The sequence below is a fragment of the Chelonia mydas genome, chromosome 27, assembly GCF_015237465.2.
Source record: "Chelonia mydas isolate rCheMyd1 chromosome 27, rCheMyd1.pri.v2, whole genome shotgun sequence".
Classification (NCBI taxonomy): domain Eukaryota; kingdom Metazoa; phylum Chordata; order Testudines; family Cheloniidae; genus Chelonia; species Chelonia mydas.
The window spans coordinates 7,065,726-7,089,767 of NC_057860.1; the positions used below are offsets into that span (position 1 = coordinate 7,065,726).

A 24,042-nucleotide genomic window follows, 5' to 3' on the forward strand; every position below is an offset into this window, starting at 1 on the left:
CCCGGCCTCTGCAGCAAGACTGGGTGAGCTGGCTACGTGCCTGCTCCTGGGTGGGTAGGTACAAGCTTTACACCCTCAGTTCAGTGGCAGAAGGAAAGTGACGACTTCGGGACGTGTGATGAGACGGGTGGTCAGTAGCCCAGTGCAAGCCCTGGCCAAGGTGACCTTGGCCAGCTGTCAGCTCATGGAGCTCGGGAACAAAAGAGCTGCCGGGGTGGAACGGCACCGCGATCTGTCTACGCTGAAGCGAGGGCTGCAGGGGAAAGGAACGGGCCAGCCACTGATAGAAACCCAGCAGAACTTGCAGCCTGGGTCAAAGGCGGCTCAGCCAAGCCAAGGGGGTGGTATAATCTACCGCTCTCCTCCTGCATGTGAGCCCCATCCTGCCAGCACCACCCCCACCTTACCTGGCTTGTGAAACTCACGCAAGCCCTGATCTCCACCTGACCAGATGCAGAATAGGCCAGTGCTTCTCACCATTTCCCATATTCCCCCAGATTCTCCCCACATCTCGTTGGGATCCAGCCAGGACCCCCCTCCCATTTAGCGCTAGGAGAAGGAAAAGGGGGCTGGCGACCCCCTCGAGGATCCTATCCACAGGAAAAGGGCAGAACAAATCCACGCACCCCTGGCCTGGAGGGATCAAAGGCTCAGCAAAGGCTCTTCCTGGGGCCTGTTGCTCCCCTTGCTCACAGCAGTGGGATTCCACGGACTCCAGTTTGCACCTCTCCAAGCACCAGCAGGCTCTGGGCTGCAGCCTGCAGCTGGGGACTCGCCAAAGCCACCCCGAGTGTCTGCCTGAGCTCAGCTGGGAGACTGGGGGAGGGAGACAGGAAAGAAACTCCAAAGAGAGGATGAGCCTATCCCAGCTCAGCCCAGGCCAGTGTGGCTCCCTGCCCTCCAACCTCTGTGCACCCTCAGCTGGCAGACGGCGCAGGGAAGCTGGGCTCCGGGCGGGCACAGGGGGCTGCATGGGGAGGCAGCTGGCTGCCCAGAGGGGGAGCGCCTGGCATTCCCTTGGAGATGGAATTGGAGGGCAAGGGGCCCAGGGAAGCAGGGATCCTGCTTTCATGGAGCTCTAAGGATCCAGGTCCCAGTGCCCGCCAATCTTCCCTTCTCCCTCCTTCTGCTCTTTTCCTTCCCACCGGGTCCTCCCTTTCTCCATCTTCCCCCTTCCTCTGTCCTCCCCATTTCTCTTTTCTCTCCCTCCTCCTTCTCTATCCTCCTTCCCACTCTCTCTCCCCTTCGTCCTTCCTCCTCTTCCTCCCCACTCCCCTTCTCCCCCCCCCCACCCCAATTCCCTCTCCCCTCCCCTCGCTGCGCTGCATGGAAGGACTTTGGCACCGCGAGTGGCTCTTTGCTCGGGCTCCCGCTGCGCGCCGCGGAAGGGAGAGTAACATGTTCCCTCTTATCTGCTGGGAGAGGCCGGCTCGGTGGGCAGGGTCTGGGCAGAGCTTATAAGCCGCCGGCCGCTGCGGGAGGCTCCCTGGCCAGGCGCTCCGGGGAGACCCCTGGGCGGGAGGCGCGCTCGGGTGCCAGGATGCCCCCAGCTCTGCGGCTGCTGCTGCTCTGGCTCGGCGGGGCGGTGGCCTTGGAAGCCGGGCTCCTGCCCCCCGACACCAGCGCCAGCGAGCCGGGGGCTGCCGTCTTCGCGCAGGGGTACAACAGCTCCGCCGAGGTGGTCCTGTTCCGGAGCGTGTCCGCCAGCTGGGATTACAACACCAACCTCACCGAGCCCAACGCCCAGCGCCAGGTAGGAGCCCCGGGCGGGGTCTCCAAGGGGGGTGTCTTTGGGGCCACGCCGCTGGCTGGCGTGGGGGGAGCGGGGGGGCTGCAGCACAGAGCACCCCCCCCCCAGGGCCGCCCAGCCCCTCCCGGGGGGAGCAGGTGCCATTTAGGGTCGGTGCCATCCCCCCGCCCCTGCCTAGGGGCATCGAGCACGGGGGAAAGCCGGGGCACCCCTCCCCTCCGCCTGGCCCCGGGGTCCCCGGGCTGACTCTGTGCCGCTCCTGCCTGGGGGCTGGCACGGGGAGGACCCCCCTGGGGAGGTGCCCGGGGGGCTGCCGGGGAGGAAGGGGCTGGGGGGGGGGGGGATGATTGAGCAGCTGACTCGGACCGGCTGGGAGCTGTGTGTGTGGGGGGGGGGGGGAACGGGACAGGGACGCGCCATCGCTCGGGACCCTGCAAACTAGACGGGGCGAGCGGCTGGAGGGAGCCCGGCCGGGGAGCCGCGGGGATGCTGGAGAGCGGCTCAGGTGCGGCCCTTTCCCCGGGGCGGCGGCGAGCCCGGTGCCCGGAGCTCCCTGCCCGTGTCCCCGCGGCGCTGGGATGCCGCGGGTCGGTGCCCTGGCTGCTGGCGGGAGGTGCTGGGGCGGACGCGTGCCCCTGCCTGGCTCTGCTCTGGAGACTTGTCCTGGCTCCGGGGCGCCTCCTTCCTGCAGTGGGATCTCTGCTTCCCCTGCCTGCCCATGCCGGGGAGGGGAGGGAGGGTGGATGGGGTCCCCTGGCCTGGGGATTCCCGGTTGCTGTAAGAGCCCTGGGAGCTATGGGGTACAGTAGCCATAGGCTGCTCTAGCTTGAACCGGAGGCAAGGGACTGAGTGGATACAGCCCCTGGCACCTGCCTTTGGATCCGGGCCACGAACTAAAGTTTCATTTCGGTGCCAGCTCCCCTGTGCGCCAAGACCCTTGCTGCACCAGGGGGACGGCCCGTTGCCCAGAGGTGCCCGGATCAGGGAAGGGTGGTGTTGGGCAGCTGAGGATCTGGGCCACTGGTGATTTTGTAGAGTGTGCACGTGTCTATGTGCGCACCGTGGGCCTGGTGAATGGGTGTGTGTTTGTGTGTTGGGACGTATCTGTATGCGTACAACTTTGGTCCAGGGCGATGATGCCAACCCCTCGGTAACCCCACTGACTTCCATTGGGTTGGACCTGGCATGTCAGTGAAGAGGGTGACGCTAGATGTGTCTGTAAGTGTGTGTGTGGGGGTGTAATAAATGTCTATATACATAGGTGTGTGCAAATGTACATGTATATGTGGAAGTGTGTGTCCAGTGTATAGATCTGGCCACAGGGGAGTATCTAAGTGTATGTGTGCATGTGGCTAGACCTGTATATAAACATTACTCTGTTACTCTGTCAAAGAATATACATATGTGTACACATATCCATACATATGTGTATTCTTTGACAGGGTAACAAGCCTTGTGGATGTGGGGAAGCGGTAGACATGGTAAATCTTGACTTTTGATACTGTCTTGCGAGACCTTCTCATAAGCAAACTAGGGAAATACAGCCTAGATGGAGCTACTATAAGGTGGGTGCATAACTGGTTGGAAAAAACATTCCCAGAGGGTTGTTATCAGTGGTTCACAGTCAAGCCAGAAGGACATATCGAGTGGGGTTCTGGAGGGATGTTCTGGGTCCGGTTCTGTTCATTATCTTTATCAATGATTTAGATAATGGCACTTATAAAGTTTGCAGATGATACCAAGCTGGGAGGGTTGTGAGTGTTTTGGAGGATAGGATTAAAATTCAAAATGATCTGGACAAACTGGAGAAATGGTCTGAAGTAAATAGGATGAAATTCAATAAGGACAAATGCAAAGTACTCCACTCAGGAAGGAATAATCAGTGGCACACATACGAAAAGGCAAATGACTGCGTAGGAAGGAGTATTGCAGATAGGAATCTGGGGGTCATAGTGGAGCACAAGCTTAATATGAGTCAACAGTGTAACACTGTTGCAAAAAAAGCGAACATTATTCTGGGCTGTAATATCAGATGTGTTGTAACCAAGACACAAGAAGTAATTCTTCTGCTCTACTCCACACTGATTAGCCCTGAACTGGAGTATTGTGTCCTGTTCTGGGTGCTACATTTCAGGAAAGATGTGGACAAATTGGAGAAAGTCCAGAGAAAAGCAACAAAAATGACTAAAGGTCTCGAAAACATGACCTATGAGGGAAGATTGAAAAAAGTGGGTTTGTTTAATCTGGAGAAGAGAAGACTGAGAGGGGACATGATAACAGTTTTCAATACATAAAAGGTTGTTACAAGGTGGAGGGAGAAAAATTATTTAACCTCTGAGGATAGGACAAGAAGCCATGGGCTTAAACCATCCTTGCTACAACTTAAGTTGGACATTAGGAAAAACTTTCTAACTATCAGGGTGGTGAAGCACTGGAATAAATTGCCTAGGGAGGTTGTGGAATCTCCATCATCGGAGATTGTAAAGAGCAGGTTAGACAAACACCTGTTAGGAATCGTCTAGACCTAAATTCCCTCTAAGCTGCGTGGCTGTGCAGCAGGCTATCAAGGGCCGTGCAGGCGCGCAGATGCAGGGGCTTGGACTGGAGAGGAGAGAGGTGCCTCTTCCCCAGCCCCAGCCCTGGAGCTGCCGTGGCTCTTCCCCAGGTCCCAGGCTGCTGCGGTGAAAAAGGGCTCGGGGGAGTCCTCTCTCCCCTCCGCAGCCCTAGGGCAGCCTGCACCCCAAACCCCTCATCCCTGGCCTCGGCGCGGGCCGAGGGACGTACCGGCCGCCGCTTCCAGCAGCTCCCATTGGCCTGCAGCAGTGAACCGCGGCCACTGCAAGCCGCGATCAGCCGAACCTGCGGACGCGGCAGGTAAACAAACCGGCCCGGCTCACCAGGGGCTTTCCCTGCACAAGCGGCGGAATGAGTCTAGGAACCACTGGTCTAGATAATCCTTAGTCCAGCCACGAGGGGAGGGGACTGGACTAGATACCTCTTGAGGTCCCTTCCAGTCCTGCGATTCTCTGATTGAGGGGTGGGGCGTGTATGTATGTGTGCACATGCAAGATTCTGATCTAAAGCCAGGACTCGGGAGGCCCTTATCCAACACTTCCTCTTTGCTGAATATGCAGCAGTGACAACCCACACAGAAACTTATCTTCAAAACCTAACGGACAGTTTTTCCAAAGCCTGCCAAGACTTCAGGCTTACTATAAGCCTAAAAAAGACGAACATAATGAGCCAAGGAGTTGAGGAAGCACCGTCCTTCAAGATCAACAACTATGAACTTGAAGTGGTGAATGAGTTCATATTCCTGGGATCCACTCTCGCGGTCAACCTCTCACTTGAAACGGAACTCAACATCCGCATTGGAAAAGCTGCCACAACACTGTCTAGGCAGAACAAGAGGGTCTGGCAAAACAATAGCCGGAGAGAACACACACAGATCTGTGTGTATCGTGCATGTGTTATCAGCACACTTTTGTACGGGACCGAGACATGGACCTTATTCTCTCACCAGGAAAAGAGGCTCAACAGCTTTCATATGCGTTGCCTTCGTCGAATTTCTGGAATCTCCCGGAGGGACAGTCACCAACACTGAGGTGCTCAAACGGGCCAGCATACCCAGCATGCAAACGCTCCTCCAACAGAGACGCCCCCGCTGGCTTGGGCATGTGTGCTGCAGAGATGATGGGCACATCCCAAAGTTCATCCTCCGTGGTGAACTGGCATCTGGAAAAAGACCCAAAGGACGCCCAACATTGCGTTTCAAGGATGTGTGCAAGCGAGACCTCAAAGAAATGGACATGGATGTGGACAACTGGGAAGATCGCCCTCAAGACCGCAGCCTTTGGAAACAAGAGCTTAACAGAGGTCTCTGGAGTTCCAAGAGGAAGGCATCCAGTTTAGCAGAGGAGAAAAGAGCTCGCAGAAGACAGAGCCCAAAGGGTGGAAACATCACCTTTAAAGGTGACAGATGCGGCAGCGAATGTCTCTCTCAAGTGGGTCTCTTCAGCCAGGTTCGCAGCTGCCATAAAACCACCTGAGTAAATTCTTTACCCCTCAAGGGTGTGCATACCCAGGCTCTCTCAAGACTGAAGGATGCCAACAACAACATGCATATGCATATGTGCCTGTATTTATAAGAATGTGTGTGTGATGTGTGCATTTCAAATGTGCGTGAGTGTGTGCGCTAAGCATCCATCTTACGAATGGCAACGTGTGCCTTCATCTGGGTGTTTCCAGACCCATTTTGGCACTGGCAGACGGATTCCCATTCCAATAATCTGCTTGAAGGACTTCTTCACTCTGCAGCACTCAGTTGCTGGTACCGTGCGACAATCCTTTCTCACCCGGAGATAGCTGCGTCTCCGCCAAAGCAGCCAATGTCTCCTCTCCATGCCTGGAGGAGACTCCACCATGGCCCCTCATGCATGTCTGGAGGGCCAGCTGTCTCTTTCTCAGAGGGGATGGTCCAGATTCACCACATTCAACAGAGCAGCCCCCTGAAGGGGGTGTTGCTTGGCCATTTACAGCCCTGCAAGGGCAATCAAGAAATCACAGGGAGATCTTCACTCAGAGGCATCTGCGCCCCGTGTGCATTCTCCTAGCCTGGCAAGGTTGGGGGCAAACAAGGGCATCATTCTGCTGCTGGATTGCTGGAGAGCGGCAGCTATGAAACGATCTCACTTCAGTGCTTACAAGAAGAGCCCTGGGCAGCTATGTAGCCCCCCGTAATGCCAGGCTCACAAACACCTCTGCCACCTGGATTAAATCTCACCGTGCCCCTTTTAATGGCACAGGAAAGGGAAAGTGACTTACTCAAGAGCAAGCAGCAGGGAACCCCAAGCCCCTGCTCTAGCCGCTGGGCATCACTGCTTCTGCAGGACAAATGTCCTGCTCACCAATGAACACCGACGTTCGTGCACAATTAAGGTGGAGAAATCAAGCTGACGAAAGGAAAAAGGTCAGAAACCTTGGGTCCAGCCAAATCATGCCCAGCCTGGACCAGCTGGGAGGTCAACGGTGGCCCTAAGTTATCTTTATCTCTCCCCCACTCCTGGGGGCAGCTGAGCACTTGCTACGCCCCACAGCATATATTAGAACCGCCTCAGGGCTGCTTTAACCTGTGCCAGGTGCAGCAATCCCTAGGGCTGTCCTATTGGCTCAGGCTCCCTGGAACGCAAGGCCCTTTTTGAGTCTGTGGCGCTAGGGGACAAGACTCAAAGCCGAGGCTCTGGCCCAAGGTTTCAGTGTTATCTCATGTACTGTGGGTCAGAACTTCAGCAGCATGGACTGTGCCGATCCACCCCAGCGTGAGAGCTGAGCCTGTGTGTTTTGTAGTGTCTGTTTAACGACATGCACCATATGACTTTGGAGGTTCGTACATTTTAAAAGGAGAACAGGAGCAGGGACAGAAAACAGGAACTGTGCTATCTTGGCCACTTTCAGCTTAGGAAGGGAGTGGGGGCTAGGGGTTAGCACAGGGGACTGGCAGTTGGCACGGTGGCAAAGGGTGACAGCTCTCTCATAGCGCAGCTGGGGCTCCTCCCCGAAGCCCTTGTTTGGGGAATAGAGCTGTGAGCAAGCTCTATTTTTTGGGCAAGGCTGAATCTAGCAAGCCTCCACAGGTGACTTTCCTTATCAGCCAAGCCAGGCAGAAGGGAGGGGTGAATCTACTGGGGCTCTCCCCAGCCTGCCCGAGCCGGAGGCTCTCCCACGGGGTCTGAATTGCCTGGCAGACGAGAAAGCACCAGAATGACACGTCTCTTCCATTATCCCAGCCCGCAGCGAGCGGCGTTTGCACCAGCCCAGCGGGTTTCTGCATGACTGGCGCGTGCCTACACTCAACAGGAATAAAGAGAACAGGCCGGATCCTTCGCGGCGTAAATTGCCAGAGCGCCGTTAACTTCAGTGGAGCTGTTGATTTACACCAGCCGGGGATCAGGCCCAGTAAATGTTAGCTCGTCGAAGCTTCAGCAGAGAAGCGCAGGGCCCACGGCGTGTCCTGGCCAACCCCCTCCCTGTCTCCAGCGGCCAATGCTCCAAAGGTCCAGAGGAGACTGATTTTGCCTGCGGGTCTACCCCTGCGTGCGGGGAGCCCCTGAGACTGGAAGGGCCCTGGGGCTGCGGGGGGAGAGCCACACCTAATGTAGCCTAAAGTGTGGGCTGCTGTGGCCAGGGAAGGGGTTGCCCAGGACAGCAGTTTCAGCCACTTCTAGCCGTGAGGCTGCCATGGAGCTGCTTGGGGTTTAAAGCTGCTCCCACTGCAGGGCGGCGAGGGAAGCTGGCTCAGGTCTGTGTGAATGCATCTGAGCCTAGGTCGACCTCCTCATGCAGTCTGGGGGCGGGCAGGAGGAGCTTGTAGTCGGCATGGGGCAGGGGGAGCGAGGTGTGCACCGAACAGGAGTGTAACGGGGCCATGGGGGAGGATGCAGACTCTCCAGTGGGGAAGGATGAGACTGAGAGAGACTGCTGACGGCCTGAATGTGAGATGGCCACATTAGCCATGGGGGCTATTCGTCACTGGTTTTACAGTATCACTTACAGGCTATGACTGAGGCCAGGGCCCCATGGCGCTGTGCTAAAAGCAAGAGGCAGCCCCTGCCCCAAAGAGCTTACAGTCTAACAGAGACAAAGGCTGGGAGGGTAAGTGCTTTGCCCAAGGTCACCCAGCAGGCAGTGGCAGAGCTGGAAATGGAAGCAAAGTTTCCAGAGTGTCAGTCGAGTGCCCCATCCTCTAGCCCAAATCCACGAGTGAGTTATGCAGGTCATCCCAGTTGAGGGTGCCTGAAACCTATGTGCTGTCCCAAACCAGCAATCAGAGCCACAGAAATACTAATCCAGAGCCGAGAGAGCTTCACAAATGTATATTGGTTGGATTTTTCATGTCCCTCCCCTCACAAAGCCATGCTTAGACCCAGGGGCCCACCTCTCTCAGTGCAGAAAGCTAAGACACCAGAGAAACCCCAGCAGTAATGACAGAGGAGTGATTCACCATATGGAGCAGGATGGAAATAAAGCCCTGGGGGGAGGATGGTGCCTTCTGCTTTGATATATGGATCATGGGCCTGATTCCCTGTTGGTCTGCACCTGGAGTCTTCGTTTGCACCAGTGCAAAGTGAGTGTCTGGCAGGTGTAGAACGCTGCCATTCTCCTTTGCGAGCACTTGACACCCCCCTTGCAAAGGTCTAAATGACAACAGGGCAGCGGAGAATCTGAGTCCAGTGGCCACCTTGTATTGCACTGGTATTGCCGATAGCTGTGTGAGCCTGGGGAAGAGAGAGCTTAAGAATGTTCTCTAGCTTTCTTCCTGGTAATTAGCAATCAGTGACATTTACCTAAACAATCCGCTGTTTAAAGGGAAGACGGTGAGAAGGCTGATAAGATCTAGCCTGAGAAAACATTTTATTTCAGATAATATATTTGCAAGATCCAGGACCCCAAATAAATCTATCTATCTATCTATCTGATGATCATTCCATCCCCATACATCTCTATCTGTCTATCTAAATTGCGTGTCTCTTCTCCAGTGTTTCCTCAGATACAGCACTTGCCCCTCATTCCCCCGGGGAACACAACTATCAGAAAATCTTCGGAGTTGCATTGGGATCTTGTCATTGCTCCTCCGTGCAAGGCGTGCATTAGTGTTACACCTGCTTGGGTGCCGTGCAAGAGACTCTTGGAAACTCACGGCTGTAGAATCCAATCCTCAGCAATAGCAGAACCCCACAGAAGGGACACCCCAATGGGCTTGAGGCAGTGCAGTAATCTCCTGGTTAACTTCCTGGGCAGAGAATCCTGGAGAGACCGTGGGATCAGCATGGGGGAGGGAGGAAGGCAGGGAGCAGCGGAGGGACCGCCCTGTGCCTCATGCACGAGCCCTCTGGTGATTAAAGGAGTGTGACTGACAGGCTGAAAAGGCCCGGGAATCCCATGCTGAAGGGATTTTGTTGGGGTGTAAGTGTAAGTGTGCTTTGAGCAGAGCCGGGGGAGCAGAGACCATTCCCCCTCGCCCTGCATATCTGAAACTCAGCTCTGAAAACTGCAGACCGTCAATAGATCTCATTGATCTGCAAAGCTAGGTGCCCTACCGGGGCTTTCTCCCCTTTACCCTCCTTGCTTCATTAGCCCTAAGAGAGGCAGCCGGCAGAGCTGTGAGGTGTGGGGGCTGGGACAGTGGACCTTTGAACCGGATCAAAGAGTAGTAACTGTCCATTTTCAAAGGTGGCTCTTCTAAAGGGAGGGGAGCCACGCTGAGCTGCCAGGCAGAGCAGTGGGAGCGCAGGCGCTGGGGAATGGAGCCCTTCTGTCTCCTGCTGAATGGCTCGGGCACTGACTCAAGTCCCACCTGCACCGTGCCTCTCTGAGCATCTGCCCAGCAGCTTGGGGCAACCAGTTTTCAGCCTCAGGAGCTGGCCGCCAACTACTTGCTATGTGGGCGGGTTCTCCTGAGCCACCTGGTCTCCTTTCTGCTTGGTGATTGGCCGTCTGGAAGGAGAAGAGCAAATCTGGGTACCTGTGCGAAGGTTTCTTCAATGGCTGTGTGATCAAACCCTGATTTGTGCGACTCCAAAGGGGGTCGAAGCGACGAGCTGTTCCACACCCCCAGCTAGGGTGACCAGATGTCCCGATTTTATAGGGACAGTCCTGCTATTGAGGGCTTTGTCTTATATAGGCACCTATTACCCCCCATCCCCCGTCCCGATTTTTCACACTTGCTGTCTGGTCACCCTACGCCCAGGCACAGCCGCATGCCCCCTTCGGCTGTATCCACCCACGTCCGCTGCCCAGGAAATGAGGCCTGAGTAATGAGGAAGAGAATGAAATGAAACAACCCAGCCTAGCTGGAGACTGGCTGAAAAGGCTTAAATGGCAGCTAATGAGCTACCAAATAAACTCTCAGAGACTGCCCCAAGAACAGGCACTTTGCATGTTTTCCTTCCCCTGCTGCTAGGCTGTCAGATCTGGACCAGACCCATCTTGTAACGTCAGCATTTCCAGCCAACAAAATATTAACACATGTGTCACGGAGTCCCCGGGCGATGCTCTGGAACTGCTCCCTAAGAAGCCAGGCAGGACTCTGGGGAAGTCTCCTTTCTGGGAGCAGACTGTCTGCAGGGCAAACAGCTCACACGGCTTCCACCTTCCTGGGTCTGACCTCGGAGCATTCAGCATCCTCTGCCCCTCCGTGCGCTTCCCACCGCGAGTCCGCTCAGGCGGGCTCCTGGGGAAGCCAGAGGGTCCTGCCCCCCAACTCCGCAGTCAGATGTGACTCTCAGCCAGCCAGTAAAACAGAAGGTTTATTAGACGACAGGAACATGGTCTAACACAGAGCTTGTCGGTGCAGAGAACAGGACCCCTCAGCTGGGTCCATTTTGAGAGGCAGCGAGCCAGACAACCACGGCTGCCCTTCACTCCTTGTCCCCAGCCAGCCCCAAACTGAAACTCTCTCCAGCCCCTCCTCCTCTCGGCTTTGTCCCTTTCCCGGGCCAGGAGGTCACCGGATTCCTTTGTTCTCCAACCCTTTAGCTCTCACCTTGCAGGGGGGAAGGGCCCAGGCCATCAGTTGCCAGGAAACAGGGTGTCGGCCATTCTCTGTGTCCAGACCCCTACACACACCTGCCCTCTAGGGCTCTGCAATGATCATACACCCTTATCCCACCACCTAGATAATTAAGAACTGCAGGGGGGAAACTGAGGCACCCCCACAATATTCAGAGGAAACATTAAGAACAGTCCCGCTTCGTCACAACATGCCACAAGCAAGAACAGCTACCAGGAAGCTGCTTTGCCTTTTGACCCTGCAGACTGACAGCCAGTCCCCGCGGCCATGCGCGCTTTACTCCGTTACATTTGGGGTCAAGCTCATCTGGCTTGGACTGAGCCAAACCCTGGGCTCCTTACGCAGACAAAACTCTCATAGAAGTCAATGGATCAGGCGCTGAGGCCCTCACCCAGATCCTGTGTAATGAGAGGCCTGCTAGAGGTGATGGCGAATTCCTAGCAATTAACCATTGGAACAATTGACCACGGGTCACAGCGGATTCTCCATCACTGGATGTTGTTTAAAAGATCTGCTCTAGTTCAAACATGAGTTTGTGGGGGGCAGTTCTAGGCCTGTGTCGCACAGGAGGCCAGACGAGCTGATCGCAGTGGTCCCTTCAGGCCTTGGAATCTATGAAGAAAAATAAGTCATCCAAAATTCTCCACCCATGTTTAAACAACTCCCCATAACCCGTTGGTTGCTCTTTGTTGCTCTCGAGTGGCTGGGCCCCAGGAGAGGTTTTATGAGTCTGTTACAGGCTTTGCATTAACAAACGTGCTTCTTTAGCTCAGCCAGGCCAGGATTTTTAGAGCATGGGGTGCCAGGTTCAGCCCCTACAAACGACCCTCTGTCACTGCAGTTTGTTTCTGAGATCTTGGTTTTTTGCAGCGAACTCTACAGGTTGCATCCGTTCCCAGTGTTGCTGAGCAGGTCCAGTCTGCTCGTAACACAGCCTTAATTGTTCTGCACAATGCACCTTCCCTAGGACAATGGCCAGCATCCAGTCACTGTGAGAAGAGGAGGAATCTTGCCAAAAAATCAGAGCGAGTGGCTTGCCTTGCCCCAGCTTTGCCTCACTGCCCGCGGCCACGGTGCACACAGGAGAGGCCGTTGCGAATGACTTAGAAGGCTGATGGGACCGGAAAGGGGCGCTCCCCAGAAATGAAAGTAGGGTGAATCTGCTGTTCCTGGCACGTGAAACTCAGTTCAGGCTGAAAAACGGGGGCGGGGATGGTAGGTGTTGAGGTGGGCATAGCACCGGGGCAAGGTGTCAGGCTGGCAGCCGTGGACGTCAAAGGTCCTCTCTTTCTCTTTCTCTTTCTCATCATCCATATCTGCCCTCAGTTTTTCTGAGATGCAGAAAAACTGGGCACTGGCCAACCCCCTGCCGACAAAGAGGGTCCTTACCCCTCCCTGGTGGTGAACCAGTGGGTCTGTCTCACTTCCTGGCGCCCCCTGCGGGGATGATGGTGTTGGCAGGGGAGGGCTCCCACGAGGGCTCAGGGAAGCGGGACAGACCTAAGCCTCACCAGCAGGGATGGGTAAAGAGTGGGGTGAGGGAGGCAGGGGTCTCCTTACCCTTCTCTGCTGGCGAGCCTCAGGTCTGTCCTGCTTTCAGGTCCCCAGCCCCAGGAGGAGCGGCCATGGTTTTGGCAGGGGCGGGCCCAGGATGCAGCATGGGACCTGGGTGCCAGTGTGCTTCCAGCTGTGATGTGCATGGTTGGTAGTTACAAGATTGCTGCTTGCACGGCTGCCGGTGCGCATGGCAACCCCCGCCGCCCCCAGCTCCTTACATCTCTTGCACTGCAACGGGAAAGGCAAAACCCGGCCCATTGGCAACGCTAGTTATCAGCACTGTGCCTGGGGGGTGCTGAGAGAAGCAGCTGCTTGAAAGAGCTTCCCTGGGGCAGGTAGGCCGGCGTGCGGACAGGGATTAATGTGAGAGAACACACACTCTGAGAAGAAAGGCTGAGGACCAGAACTGAGCTGGGTCTCAAGCCCAACCAGCAGCGGGGAGGAGCCAGCAGGTGCAGAGAGGGTCTGGCAGGAAGCCCTATTACAAGGTGCAGATCCCTGGAGCAGAGTTTTACCTCCAGGGAAACTGAGGTAGGGTGAGTAGCACCACAGCAGGCCACGAGGGGGCATCGTGGAGGCTGACCCTGCCACAGGGGGTTGTGGACTAATGGCTCCATCTATGCCTGGATTCTCTGTCTCATCCACCGTCCCGCTGGGCTCCCTCCATGCCAGTGAGGAGACCTCCTCTGTGGCATGGAGGGGTGTGGAGACCTCCCTGTGTGCCTGCCTTTCCTGCCCCTCGCTGCAGGGCTTGGTTGGCAGGGAGAGCCTGGTGGGACCCCTCTGCACCAGGTGGAGTGTGAGAAACGGAAGGGATGTGGAGTTGCCTCTGAACTTCCTGGAGCATTAACGAGAGTGCAAAGTGGGCCCCGGGCTGAGCAGCGGCTGATGGAGCGTCTCCGGGCTCATCATCCATATCTGCCCACCAGACGCTCCCAAGCAAAAGAGCCGACTCAGCCCTTTTCCCGGGCTCTTAGGGCCCATTCCGGAGCCACCTTTCCATCCCCCACTGCTGCAAACTGGGTATTTAACATTGCTCTGTATTGTCACGTGACAGCTACTCAAGTGCCAGCTGTCTGTGAATGGAGCCAGCTAAGTGACAAGGGGTGGGGCTGGTGGCTGCCTTGCTTGGCACTTGGGTTTGATGCCTGCTCCAAGCATCTGCACTGGGAGCCAGGCTCAGGAGGGCTAAAAAGGTCTCGTTTTATTCATTGGAGGGAGCCCTGCGTCTGTAACAAATGAACACAACAGTAGCATTTACAGGAACCCCAATTACTCCTGGGGTCATTCATATCTTGCAGGGCACAAAGCTAGATCTCCGGGTCTCTTCCCAATTCGAAGGCAGCTACCCTGAGGCCATTGCCACCTGAGAGGGGCTGTGTGACATCAGACAGTGCGACTGCCCAGCAGCCTGGTGCCCACATCACTAAATAACCCTCCAGCTCGCTCACTTATTAATAATGTTATAATTAATACCTAGCTCTTAGCTAGCGCTTTCCATCACACTTTACCAAGGAGGCCAGTGTCGTTGTTCCCATTTTACAGCTGGGGAAACTGAGGCACAAGATGGCAAAGCGACTTGCCCAAGGCCCCCTAGCAGGTCAGCGGTAGAGATGGGAATAGAACCTAGGTCTCCCAGGCCCCCTTGCTAGTCACTAGACTAAACCATGCTGGCTACACTGCTATTTGAGCCCGAGTCCATTGATCTGAGCTCTGAGAGTCGCTGCAGCCTCTCCCCGCCCCCTCCAGAGTAGACATACCCATATACACCAGTGCAAAGTGGGCCTGATTCTCATTCTAGGGCCCTTTTACACAGCTCTAGCAGTCTGTAAAGTCTTCAAGGCCCCTTCACGCTGCCAGCACGGTGTAAAGGGGCCTTAGTGTAAGTGAGAATCAGGCCCCCTGAGTGCAAAGTGGGTATAAAATGCCATCCAATCAGAATGGTAACAATTCCCCCCCCCCTTGGCCCTCCCCTTGTGGCAGTGTGAATGACCACAGTGCAGGGCAGTGGGGAAGTGGGTCCTGTACTGTGCGTGCTATCTTCCCACCCAGCCTTGTTTTGTGGCTGCACCAGATTTAGGAAAAGGAATGACAAAAATATCGACAAATGAGCCACTGCATCAAAGCTGGGACAGTCCCTCCTCAGACCCACTGCCCGCGCTCCAGTGGGCATTCCCTCCTCACCCCCAACCAAGCCTGCCTCAAACCTGGGGGATTCATCATCCCATCCAGCATTGCCAAGCACTGCAGGAAGGAAGGATCTGCCTTTCTGTCAAGTATCAATTGTTGCCCTGTGCCAGAGATGGGATACTTGACCAGATGGGCACATTGTCTCATAAGAATACCTAGGACTCCTATTAGCACCCCGCCTTTTCCCACCCCAGCCCTGCCCCCATTCCACCCCCTTCCCCGCCACTTCCCCACTCCTCCCCCTCTCCTGGAAGGTTCTAAGCGCCGCCAAACAGCTGTTAGGCGGTGGCGGGGCGGCCAGGAAGTACTGGGAGGGAGGGGGAGGAGTGGGGACGCGGCATGCTCAGGGGAGGGAGAAAGAGGCGAGGAGGGGGGAGCTTGGCTGCCGGTGGGTGTGGTGCACCTGCTAATTTTTCCCCGTGGGTGCTCCAGGGCTCATGGAGTCGGCGCCTATGAGCTAGAGAACCTGTCTACCCATGCTGGAAAGCACCCCTCCAGCTACAGTATAGACACAGTCCCTGCCCCAAAGAGCTGACTGTCTTCACAGACAAAACTCAGCAGAGGAAACAGACAATGGCAGGTGAAGTAGCACCCCGGAGGTCACACAGCAGGTGGGTGGCAGGAACAGAAGCTGTATTTCCTGAGTCCCAGCCCGGTGCGCTATCCACTAGACCATGCTGCTGTACCACAGCTCCCACGTATGTTACAAAGGTGATTCTCGTTGTCTCCATTTTACAGGTGTAGCAGCGAGGCAGGGGACCATGTTGTGCCTCCCTCTTGGCTGGGCTGGCCGTCTTGTGGTCCCTGCTGGTTGGAGATGCGTAGGTCTGCCAGTCTGTGGCCCACGCTGGGGCTGGTTCCCGCTCCCTAGAGCCCCACACAGAGTGGGGCACAGGCGCTGCAGAGTAGACGGTCCCCTGGGAGCGATGGCTAAATGGTTCTCCCAGGAAAGGGGAATATCTGTCACAGAAGAGTCTTTTCCTCCTGCCTTCCAGATCTTGGCCTCCCTGGAGGAGCAGAACTTCACAGAGGCCTGGGGGAAGAAAGCCAAGGAACTCTATGGCTCCATCTGGAAGAATTTCTCAGACACTCAGCTGAAGAGTATCATTGGCTCCATCCAGACCCTGGGGCCTTCCAACCTGCCCCTGGACAAGCGTCAGCAGGTAGGCGTCGTGCCGGGTTGCTCTGAGAGCGGGTGGGGAAGTGACACCCAGGGAAGCTAAGGGCACGTCTACACTGCAGTTAGACACCTGTGGCTGGCCTGTACCAGCTGACATGGGCTCGGGCGAAGGGGCTTTTTTAATTTCAGTGTAGATGTTTGGGCTGGATCCTGGGCTCTAGGACCCTGCGCGGTCGGAGGGTCCCAGAGCTTGGGCTGCAGCCTGAGCCTGAAGTCTACACTGCAGTTCAACAGCCCCTCAGCCTGAGCCCCGCGAGCTCAAGTCAGCTGGCACGAGCTGGCCATGGGTGTCTAACTGCATGTAGACATACCCCCAAGTCACTGAGCGGTTGGGGAAGAGAGCAAGAGATTGATCAGGGGTGTGTGTGCATGCGCGGGAGAGGGGGAGGGGGCGTCTTCAGGGCTCAGCTGGGTCTCGCGTAGGCTCTTGAGACATAGGAGGTCATCAGAAAATCCATCTTTTGGTTTGTGAATGGAGCCGTGTTGATGGGGAGTCACCAGCTCAGGCTAAAATATGGAGCTTTAGGATTTTCCCAGCTGCTTTTCTGCCCTGTTGGCCCCACTGCGGGCCTGCTGTGGGCGGGTGCAGCTCCTCTGACTGGGATGATGGGCCACTGCAGGCGAAAGGTGGGAAGCACCAACCCAGACAGCGTGGGCCTGCTTCCCCACTGTCTCCCCCTCTCCCCCCGATAGTAACTCCGTGCAGCAGGGGGCCCTGCCATGTGCAGATCCAGGTCTGCCAGATCTGCACTGTCAGCACAAGAGCCCCCGGAGCTGGGCGTGTTCCGGGGCAAAGCTGCGGTGGAAGGAGGCGTGGCTGTGCTGGACTTGTGCTCCAGTGATTCTGTGTCCCGCATGGGCACAGATCAGACAGGTAGGAGAGCCGGGTCTCCGATTCCATGCCTGACTGCTCATACCACGGCAGTGTGAGCGTTCCAACTAGGTCTCTTAGCCAGCTATCCACTTCAGCGCATGGCCGACGTGGATCTAGTAAATATAGAGTCACTATTTATAACCAGCAGTAGGGCTGTTTCCCCAGACCAGGAACGATTACATTCTGCGCCCAGGTCATTGGCAGGCCCTTTCCTCAGTATATAGTTTGTTCATTCCAAGAATGAACTGGCAAAGTGACCCAGAACAAAGCTGGTCTCCTGGCCAGGAAAGGCTGCAGGGGCCAGAGCTCTTTCTCTCTGCTCCAGGGCCAGTCCCAGGAGTCAGCCAACTTGCAGCTCCCATTCCAGCTGGGTGTGATAATCAAACAGGGCTGGCTGGCCGGCTCAAGCCCCTGACCCTTAAAAGAGCAGCCCCCCCTGTTAGTTAGTCACCATGGTTGTCCTTTAAAGGTAAGTCAGTGCGTGCTCATGTCCCGTGGGATGCCACAAGTTAGGATAAGGCCAAGGCAGACGTGGAGGGAAGATCGGAGAGCAATCAGGGTCGTCAGAGAGGCGTGTGAGGTAGCAGGCAGAGGGGACGCCTTGTAGAAGCGAGGGCGGGAGTTTTCACAGCGGCCGAAGGGAGGCTGACGTTGAATGGATGGGAACTGACCCTCCAACTCTCGGGCCAGGAGACGCGCGAGCGGACCAGCGAAGGTAGAGAGCGGAGGGAGACGAGACTGAATTGGGCAGCGTGTCCAGCGCCTAAGGAACCCCCTGGGAGGGTGTGTGGCTGGGAAGCAGCTTGAGAGGGCTTATCTCGGAAGAAGTAAACATTGCAAACGAATTGAAACCCAGCGGGTGCCGTGGGAAGGAGAAGAACCAGGGGAGCCAGAAATAAACCAACGGGCCCACGGAGGCGTGAGATGCTGTAGGAAGACCAGAGGGAGGCCAGGCTCCAGGGCCTACATTTTTCAAAGTCTCTAGTGATTCTGGGGGCCCCAGGCAAGATGGGTCTTAAAGGGGCCTCGTTTGCAGAGGGCAGGTGCTTGGCAAAGTCTGGGAGTCAAGCCCCTTTAAGGCCTCCCAAAAATAAAATCACTCGTCACTTTGGTACATGTAGCCCCAGTGGTAGAGGGGCTCTGCCCCAGGCTTCAGATTGAGGAGTAAAAAGAGGGGGCAGGAGGGGAGCGGTTCCCAGCAGCTTGATTTAGAGTCTGAAATTCTGAGCCCCCAGAAGGTGCAGGCCCAACCTCCCAGCCCACGGTGCTGGGGGGCAAAGGCCGCTTTCCGTCACCTTCTCACCCTGGGCTGTCACCGAGGTCAGCATGGGTCCCCCTCTAAAATCAGCTCAGATGGTGCGGAAAGGCATGGAGATGCTATCCCATCCTGAGAACCGGTCCCAAATCCTCCTGCAAAGGAAGGCTGGGGTCCCCATGGTCTACGTAGGTACTTCTCTGCCCCCCATCCCCACAGTATCTGAGCCAACCCCAATCGTGAGTGAGTGCAGCCTCCCCATTGTACAGGTGGGGAACCGAGGCCCAGAGAGGTTAAGCGACTTGCCTGAGGTCACCCAGGGCTGTGGCAGAGCAGGGGCTGTCTGGACCATCCTGCCTCGCTTGCAAAGTCGCTGTGTCAGGACACTGGACAAGCTGTAATTTGCTATGGGACAAGGAGGGCAGTTCCACCCTCCCAGACTTTTCATGCGCACCCCTTTTGGCCCCCGCCCCCAGCTTTGCAGAGTATCACATGTTCATGGTCTAGTCTAGATGCTGACACAACTCCCCCCACCCCCAAGATTTTTTCTGAAATGACGCCCTGGCTGCCAAACCAAAAGGGGCCCCTACCACGGCTTTCGCCTTTCCTAGGATGGCATGATTCCCAGGGCATCAATGTTTCCACACCTCAGGGCTTTAATCGAAATAACTTTTTCTGTAACTTGCTGGTCAGGTGTGCGGCCAGCAAGGTGTGGGAGCCCCGGCTGGAACAGCTGCAACATCCGCCCTGTTTCCTCAGTGGCTACTGCTCTTTCCTGGCAAAAATGCCGGCCTGAGCTGATTTGCCCTGCAGCTTGGGCAAAGCTGTAAAAGGCTGCGATGCTGATCTGATAGCACTTTGCACTGGTGTAAACAACTGCCTGGGGCACGGGGGAATCAGACCCTCAGGAGCAGTGAGGGTACAAAGGGCAGGAGTCCTGGAGGCGCAAACTGGCATCACATCTGCTATGCCAAGGGGCACACCAGGGGAGCGCTGGGGTAATGGCCTCAGATCGATGGGTCAGAGAAGCAAAGACAGTGTATTTTTTTCTTTGACTGGAGGAGGAAACATCATTGAGGTGTGAAGGGAACAGGGAGGGCGGCCGCAGCTGCCAGGCCGGTTGACAGACTGTCAAAAAAATGAACAATGGAGCAGGACAGGGTGCTAAGAAACACACAGGCAGCAAAGGAAAGGCACCGAGGCCAAAGGAGAGAGAGTGGAAATGAAAACAGCAGCAGCTTTGGCAGGAAATCACTGTCCAGGCTAGAATTTTTCCAGGCCGCTCCTGTGGTCAGGAGAAGCCCCACGGGATCTGTGATGCTCACCAGCAAGCGGGTCGTGCTTGTTACCCGCTCCAGAAGTCAGCACGCTGCAGGGAAGGAGGGGCAATTCGTCAGGAATGAGCCAGCGGGAGGAGCACTGCCTTGTGACTGACCACAGCTCCTGGGCGCTCCGTGGCCATCTCCCATCCATGTGCAGACCCGGCCCAAATCTGCAGAGCCCCCGGGGTTAGCGGTGCCGGTGTGACCCTGGGAAGGTGGGCCGCATGTCGCTCCGGGGAGTCAGGCAGGCCCCACTCTGAACGCTGGAGACCGGGCAAGTTGCTGCTCTCCGCAAATCCGTGCAGCGAAGGGAAGCGATGGTTAAGCGTTGAATAGGAGGGGCTGGCTCACAGTTACCCAGCTAATCCTGTCACTCTGCCTGCACCAGTTAATTTACTGCTGCTCTTTTGAACGGTTCCAAGGAGGAAGGTGGGGAATAAAAGCCTTTTGCCTGGCTCCCAGGCGGGCAAGTGGAGCCTGATTTAAAAGCAAGGGGCGACTCCAGAGACCCTGAGCTCTGCTGATCCAACCCTCCGGGGCACCACCTCCACCTAACCCTGTGCAAGTTTAACCAGACTCATTCTGTCTGTGCCAACCAGTGCCCATCAGCACCCCTTCCTCCCAGCAAAGCAAACCTCACCGTGGAGCATAGCCTGCCCCTACGCTAGCCCCAGCAAAGCTCCATGCAGCTGAATAGGAGGCAGACAGGGGTGGTGTATGGGGCTTGTCAGGTAGGAATTGGGAGGGCCTCTGTCCAACAGCTTGTGTTGTCATTTAATCAGGTGCAAAGTGCTACCAAAGCCGACGTCTGCACCCACTGGGACTGGTGAGAACGTCACACACTCACTCTGGGCATAGTGAAATCATTTGCCCTGGTGAGAGCATTTCACACTTGCAAAATGTCCCCTTCTTAAATGCTCTGCAGTGTGCTGCTGCTGTAATGCCGTGCTGTGCCTCCTCCCCAGAGACAGTGGCATTTGGGTGATGGCCAAAGATGTTTTTCTCTGCAAGCGGGGCAACATTTTCCCAAAAGCTCAGGGCCTGCTTCTCAAGGGCTCCGTGCCCACGATGGGTGCCAGGCTAATAGGAGAGCTCAATGTGTGCCCGGTGAGCTGGATTCTTTGGAAAATCTGCCCACTTGGTTAGGGGCCTAACTGGGAGCTGAACTCTCCCAAGGAACCTGGGTCTGGTTTGCGAAGGGCATTGGGAAGCTCCGGGATGAAATACCACGTAGAAGTGTAAGCTGTGCCACTGGGACCCCACATGCTGGTGCTAGACCCAGAGCCATACTCCATCAGTAGGCCAGGCTTCCTGAGAGCAGTGTCGGCAGTGTCTCTCTCCCACCGAGAGAAGCCTGAGCCTTTGCCACTCTTAGCTGGTAGAACAGAAGCAGCAAGTTTTGAAATCTCCTTCCTGCCGATTAGCTGTATTTATTCCTTCCCAGCCGGTAAGGCTTGGAGTGAATGCGAATACCTTCCTTCTCCAGAAGAAAGGCTTCCCACCCGGCCCCCTCCCGCCTTTCAGCCAGAGGAAGGGACAAACTGTGGAGTTTCCTCTCCCAGAGATTGGAGTTGCATTCAGGATGCAGGAAATGCCCTGTTGTTATTGTCCTGCTGCTGGCAGTGAGCGTAACCAGTGCAACTGTCGACCCAAACTTTGATCTTCCCTCGTAACTAAACTGAGCCAGCCGCAGCAATAGAGGGAAAGGACACGGCACCTGAGGGTATCTGAAGAGCTACTCCTTCTTTTAAAAGGGCTTTCAGTGAGTGTATTCAGAGCCTGCCTTTCCTCCCAAAGCGCTATATCAGTGAGAATCATTTTACCCACCACTGCAATGCAGCCCCTTCTGAGGTGCAATGTGGCAGCTGTTTAAAACCTGATGCCACATAGGAATTTAGGACAAGAAGCGTGAATGACCATTCCATTGAAAGCTTAAGGGGACTATTAGGGAGCAGGATGTGATTTCCCAAACTGCAATTTGGCCGGAACAATGGGGCTAACAATTCTACTTATCTGAAAACGATTGGGGGATCTTTAGTGGTCACAAGTGGTCAGGGCCTCAGGCCCCCATCTCATCATCCAAGCCACACTTTCAGCAGCCTCAAGAATGCCCCTCTGGCTTCACAGGAAGAGCACCAGCAGAGCCTAGAGGCCTCAGCCAGGATCCGGGTCCCATCCTTGTGCTGGGTGCTGCATACCCGCATCATGAGAGCCAGTCCCTGCTGCAACGAGCCAACCACCTAAATAGACAGGAAGGGAAACAACTTGCTGGAGGTCACACAGCCAGCCAGTGGCAGAACCAGGAATAGAGACCAACTCTCCTAACTCAGCTTCCTATCCAGCCGGACCTCCTGCTGGCTGAATACAATTCCAGGAGCACTTTGTGGGCTTCCTGGTCAACCCGAGGAACTGTATTCCCTGGAGATCCGAGTGCTGCCGAAGTCAGTCCTATGGGGTGGAAGGGTAGGTGGGTCCACAGCCCAGCATTCCCTGGCCCCTGGCTACGTGGGCTATATTAGGAAGCTCCCAGCCTACAGAATGGTTCCCTAATCAAAAAGAGACCCTAGACCGTGAGTGAGGCAGCTTTATGTGGCATAAGGCGAGGTGGCCACGCTGGGACGTAGGTGGAGGGCAGGGGTGGATCGGCAGGGTGCTGCAGATCGGGCTGGTAAAGATGGGGAGTGGGTGTGAAAACTGGCAGAGGACTCGGGTGTCTTAGCAAAGAGCTGTGTGCGGGGGTGGGAGTGTAGAGCAGGACTGGAATAGCCGGGGGGGGGGGTGCAGGTCGAGCTGGAGGTGTACTGGCAGAGTGATGAACAGCAGGGTCGCTCTAGGTCAGGATGGAGTGGTAATGGTAGATTGTGGGGCGGGAAGGGAGCCTTTGCACAGCATCTGTCGGCCCTCTGCCAGCCACATTATTCATCTGGCCCTCGGGATGGGCGTCCCTCATTTTCGGTAGATCCCATATAAGCCTGCCATGGTCTCGCTAAGGCTGCAGATTGTGTGTGGCAGGAGGGCTGACTCAGGAAGCCAGGGTCACTGACAGTGCTCATTACACCACATCACCATTCCTCACCTTGGGTCGCTGAGCCGTCTGGGCCCGGGGCAGGTTGGGAGATGCATGGCCTGGCTCCGTCTAACCAGTCAGATCGGCTCCCCTGTTTGCCCCTTATTTTAACGAGCAACTAACAATGCACTCCCACAGAAAAGCACCCTCCACCTTCATGAATTTACAGCCCCCCTTCTGCCAAGCCACATGCTCCCATACACTCCCCCCCAAACCATATGCATGCCCAGCCTTCTTCCTCCACACACATTAAACTGCACAAGCCAAACTGCACACACAGCCACCCCCACCTGCATTCCCATTCACCCTCACAAGCTCACACACAAAACGACATGCACACAGAACCACGTACCAAAGTGAAAGGAGCCTCAGAGGTGCTGCCAGTCCATAGGCAGGGTATCCTCCGTTCTCTCCCTGTGCCTGAACTCTGACTGTAGTGCCCATGTGCTGAAGGAAGCCCTGATTCCACGTTCTTCAACCCCTAACATCTGCTTTTGCCTCCTCCCCCAGTACAACACCATCCTGAGCGAGATGGACAATATCTATTCCACTGCCAAGGTGTGTCCTCCAAACCAGACCACCAACTGCTGGGCTTTGGAGCCAGGTACGGTGCCTTCCCGTCCCAGCTGGGTGGGAGCCCTGAGCCCAATGACTCGTACTCCGTCGCTTTCTGAACTTCGAAGCTCCTTGCTCAGGAGGTGGGCCTGAGCCTGCAAGGTGCTGAGCGCCCTCAGCCTCTGCCGGAGCCAATGGGAGCCGAGCGTGATCAGCACCGTCCAGATTTGGGCCCCTTCTCGAGGAGGCAAGAAAGCAGCCCAAAGCCTCCTGCTTGCTCAGTGGCCCCGATCCTAGTGGCACTAAGGTCCGTGGGAGTTTGGTCACTGACGTCAGTGGAATTTGGAAGCTCTAAGCCAGTGTTGGTGGTTGAGGGGAAGGAAATCAGACTCCTCAGTTCAGCTGGACAGGGAGGAATCCTCTCCCCTTCCCTGCAGTATTGCACAAACGGCCGGCTACGTGATGGGCCTTTCGACACTTTCTCTGAAGTCTCAGGCGCTGGCCACTCACCACAGGCAGGTGACAGGGTGAGGGGGTCCAGTGGCAGGCAGCTCCGACACGAGAGAGTCCTCCATGCCCCAAACCCAGGGTTGCCAGCTCCTGCTCAGGGGGGACTGGAAGGCGACACTGAACTGGAGATGAGGCAAGGGCAGGAGAAAAGGGGTGTCAGGCTGCTCCTGGCGGGCGTTAGAGCCGACAAGCCTTCCTGCATCACAACCTCTGC

At 56.1% G+C, this 24,042-nt stretch overlaps 1 protein-coding gene across 2 annotated transcripts in view; it reads left to right on the plus strand.

Moving 5' to 3' along the window:
• Positions 1 to 1,370: 1,370 nt before the first annotated feature.
• Positions 1,371 to 24,042, plus strand: part of ACE (angiotensin I converting enzyme) — a 61,488-nt gene continuing 38,816 nt past the window's right edge. Inside the window, exons 1-3 of one of the 2 annotated variants that reach the window (XM_043536723.1) lie at positions 1,371 to 1,753; positions 16,061 to 16,228; positions 23,274 to 23,367. In XM_043536723.1, the coding sequence (XP_043392658.1) occupies positions 1,541 to 1,753; positions 16,061 to 16,228; positions 23,274 to 23,367 (475 nt within the window). In that variant the 5' untranslated portion in view covers positions 1,371 to 1,540. The remainder of the gene's footprint in view (positions 1,754 to 16,060; positions 16,229 to 23,273; positions 23,368 to 24,042) is intronic. The other variant, XR_006287650.1, reaches the window with a different exon arrangement.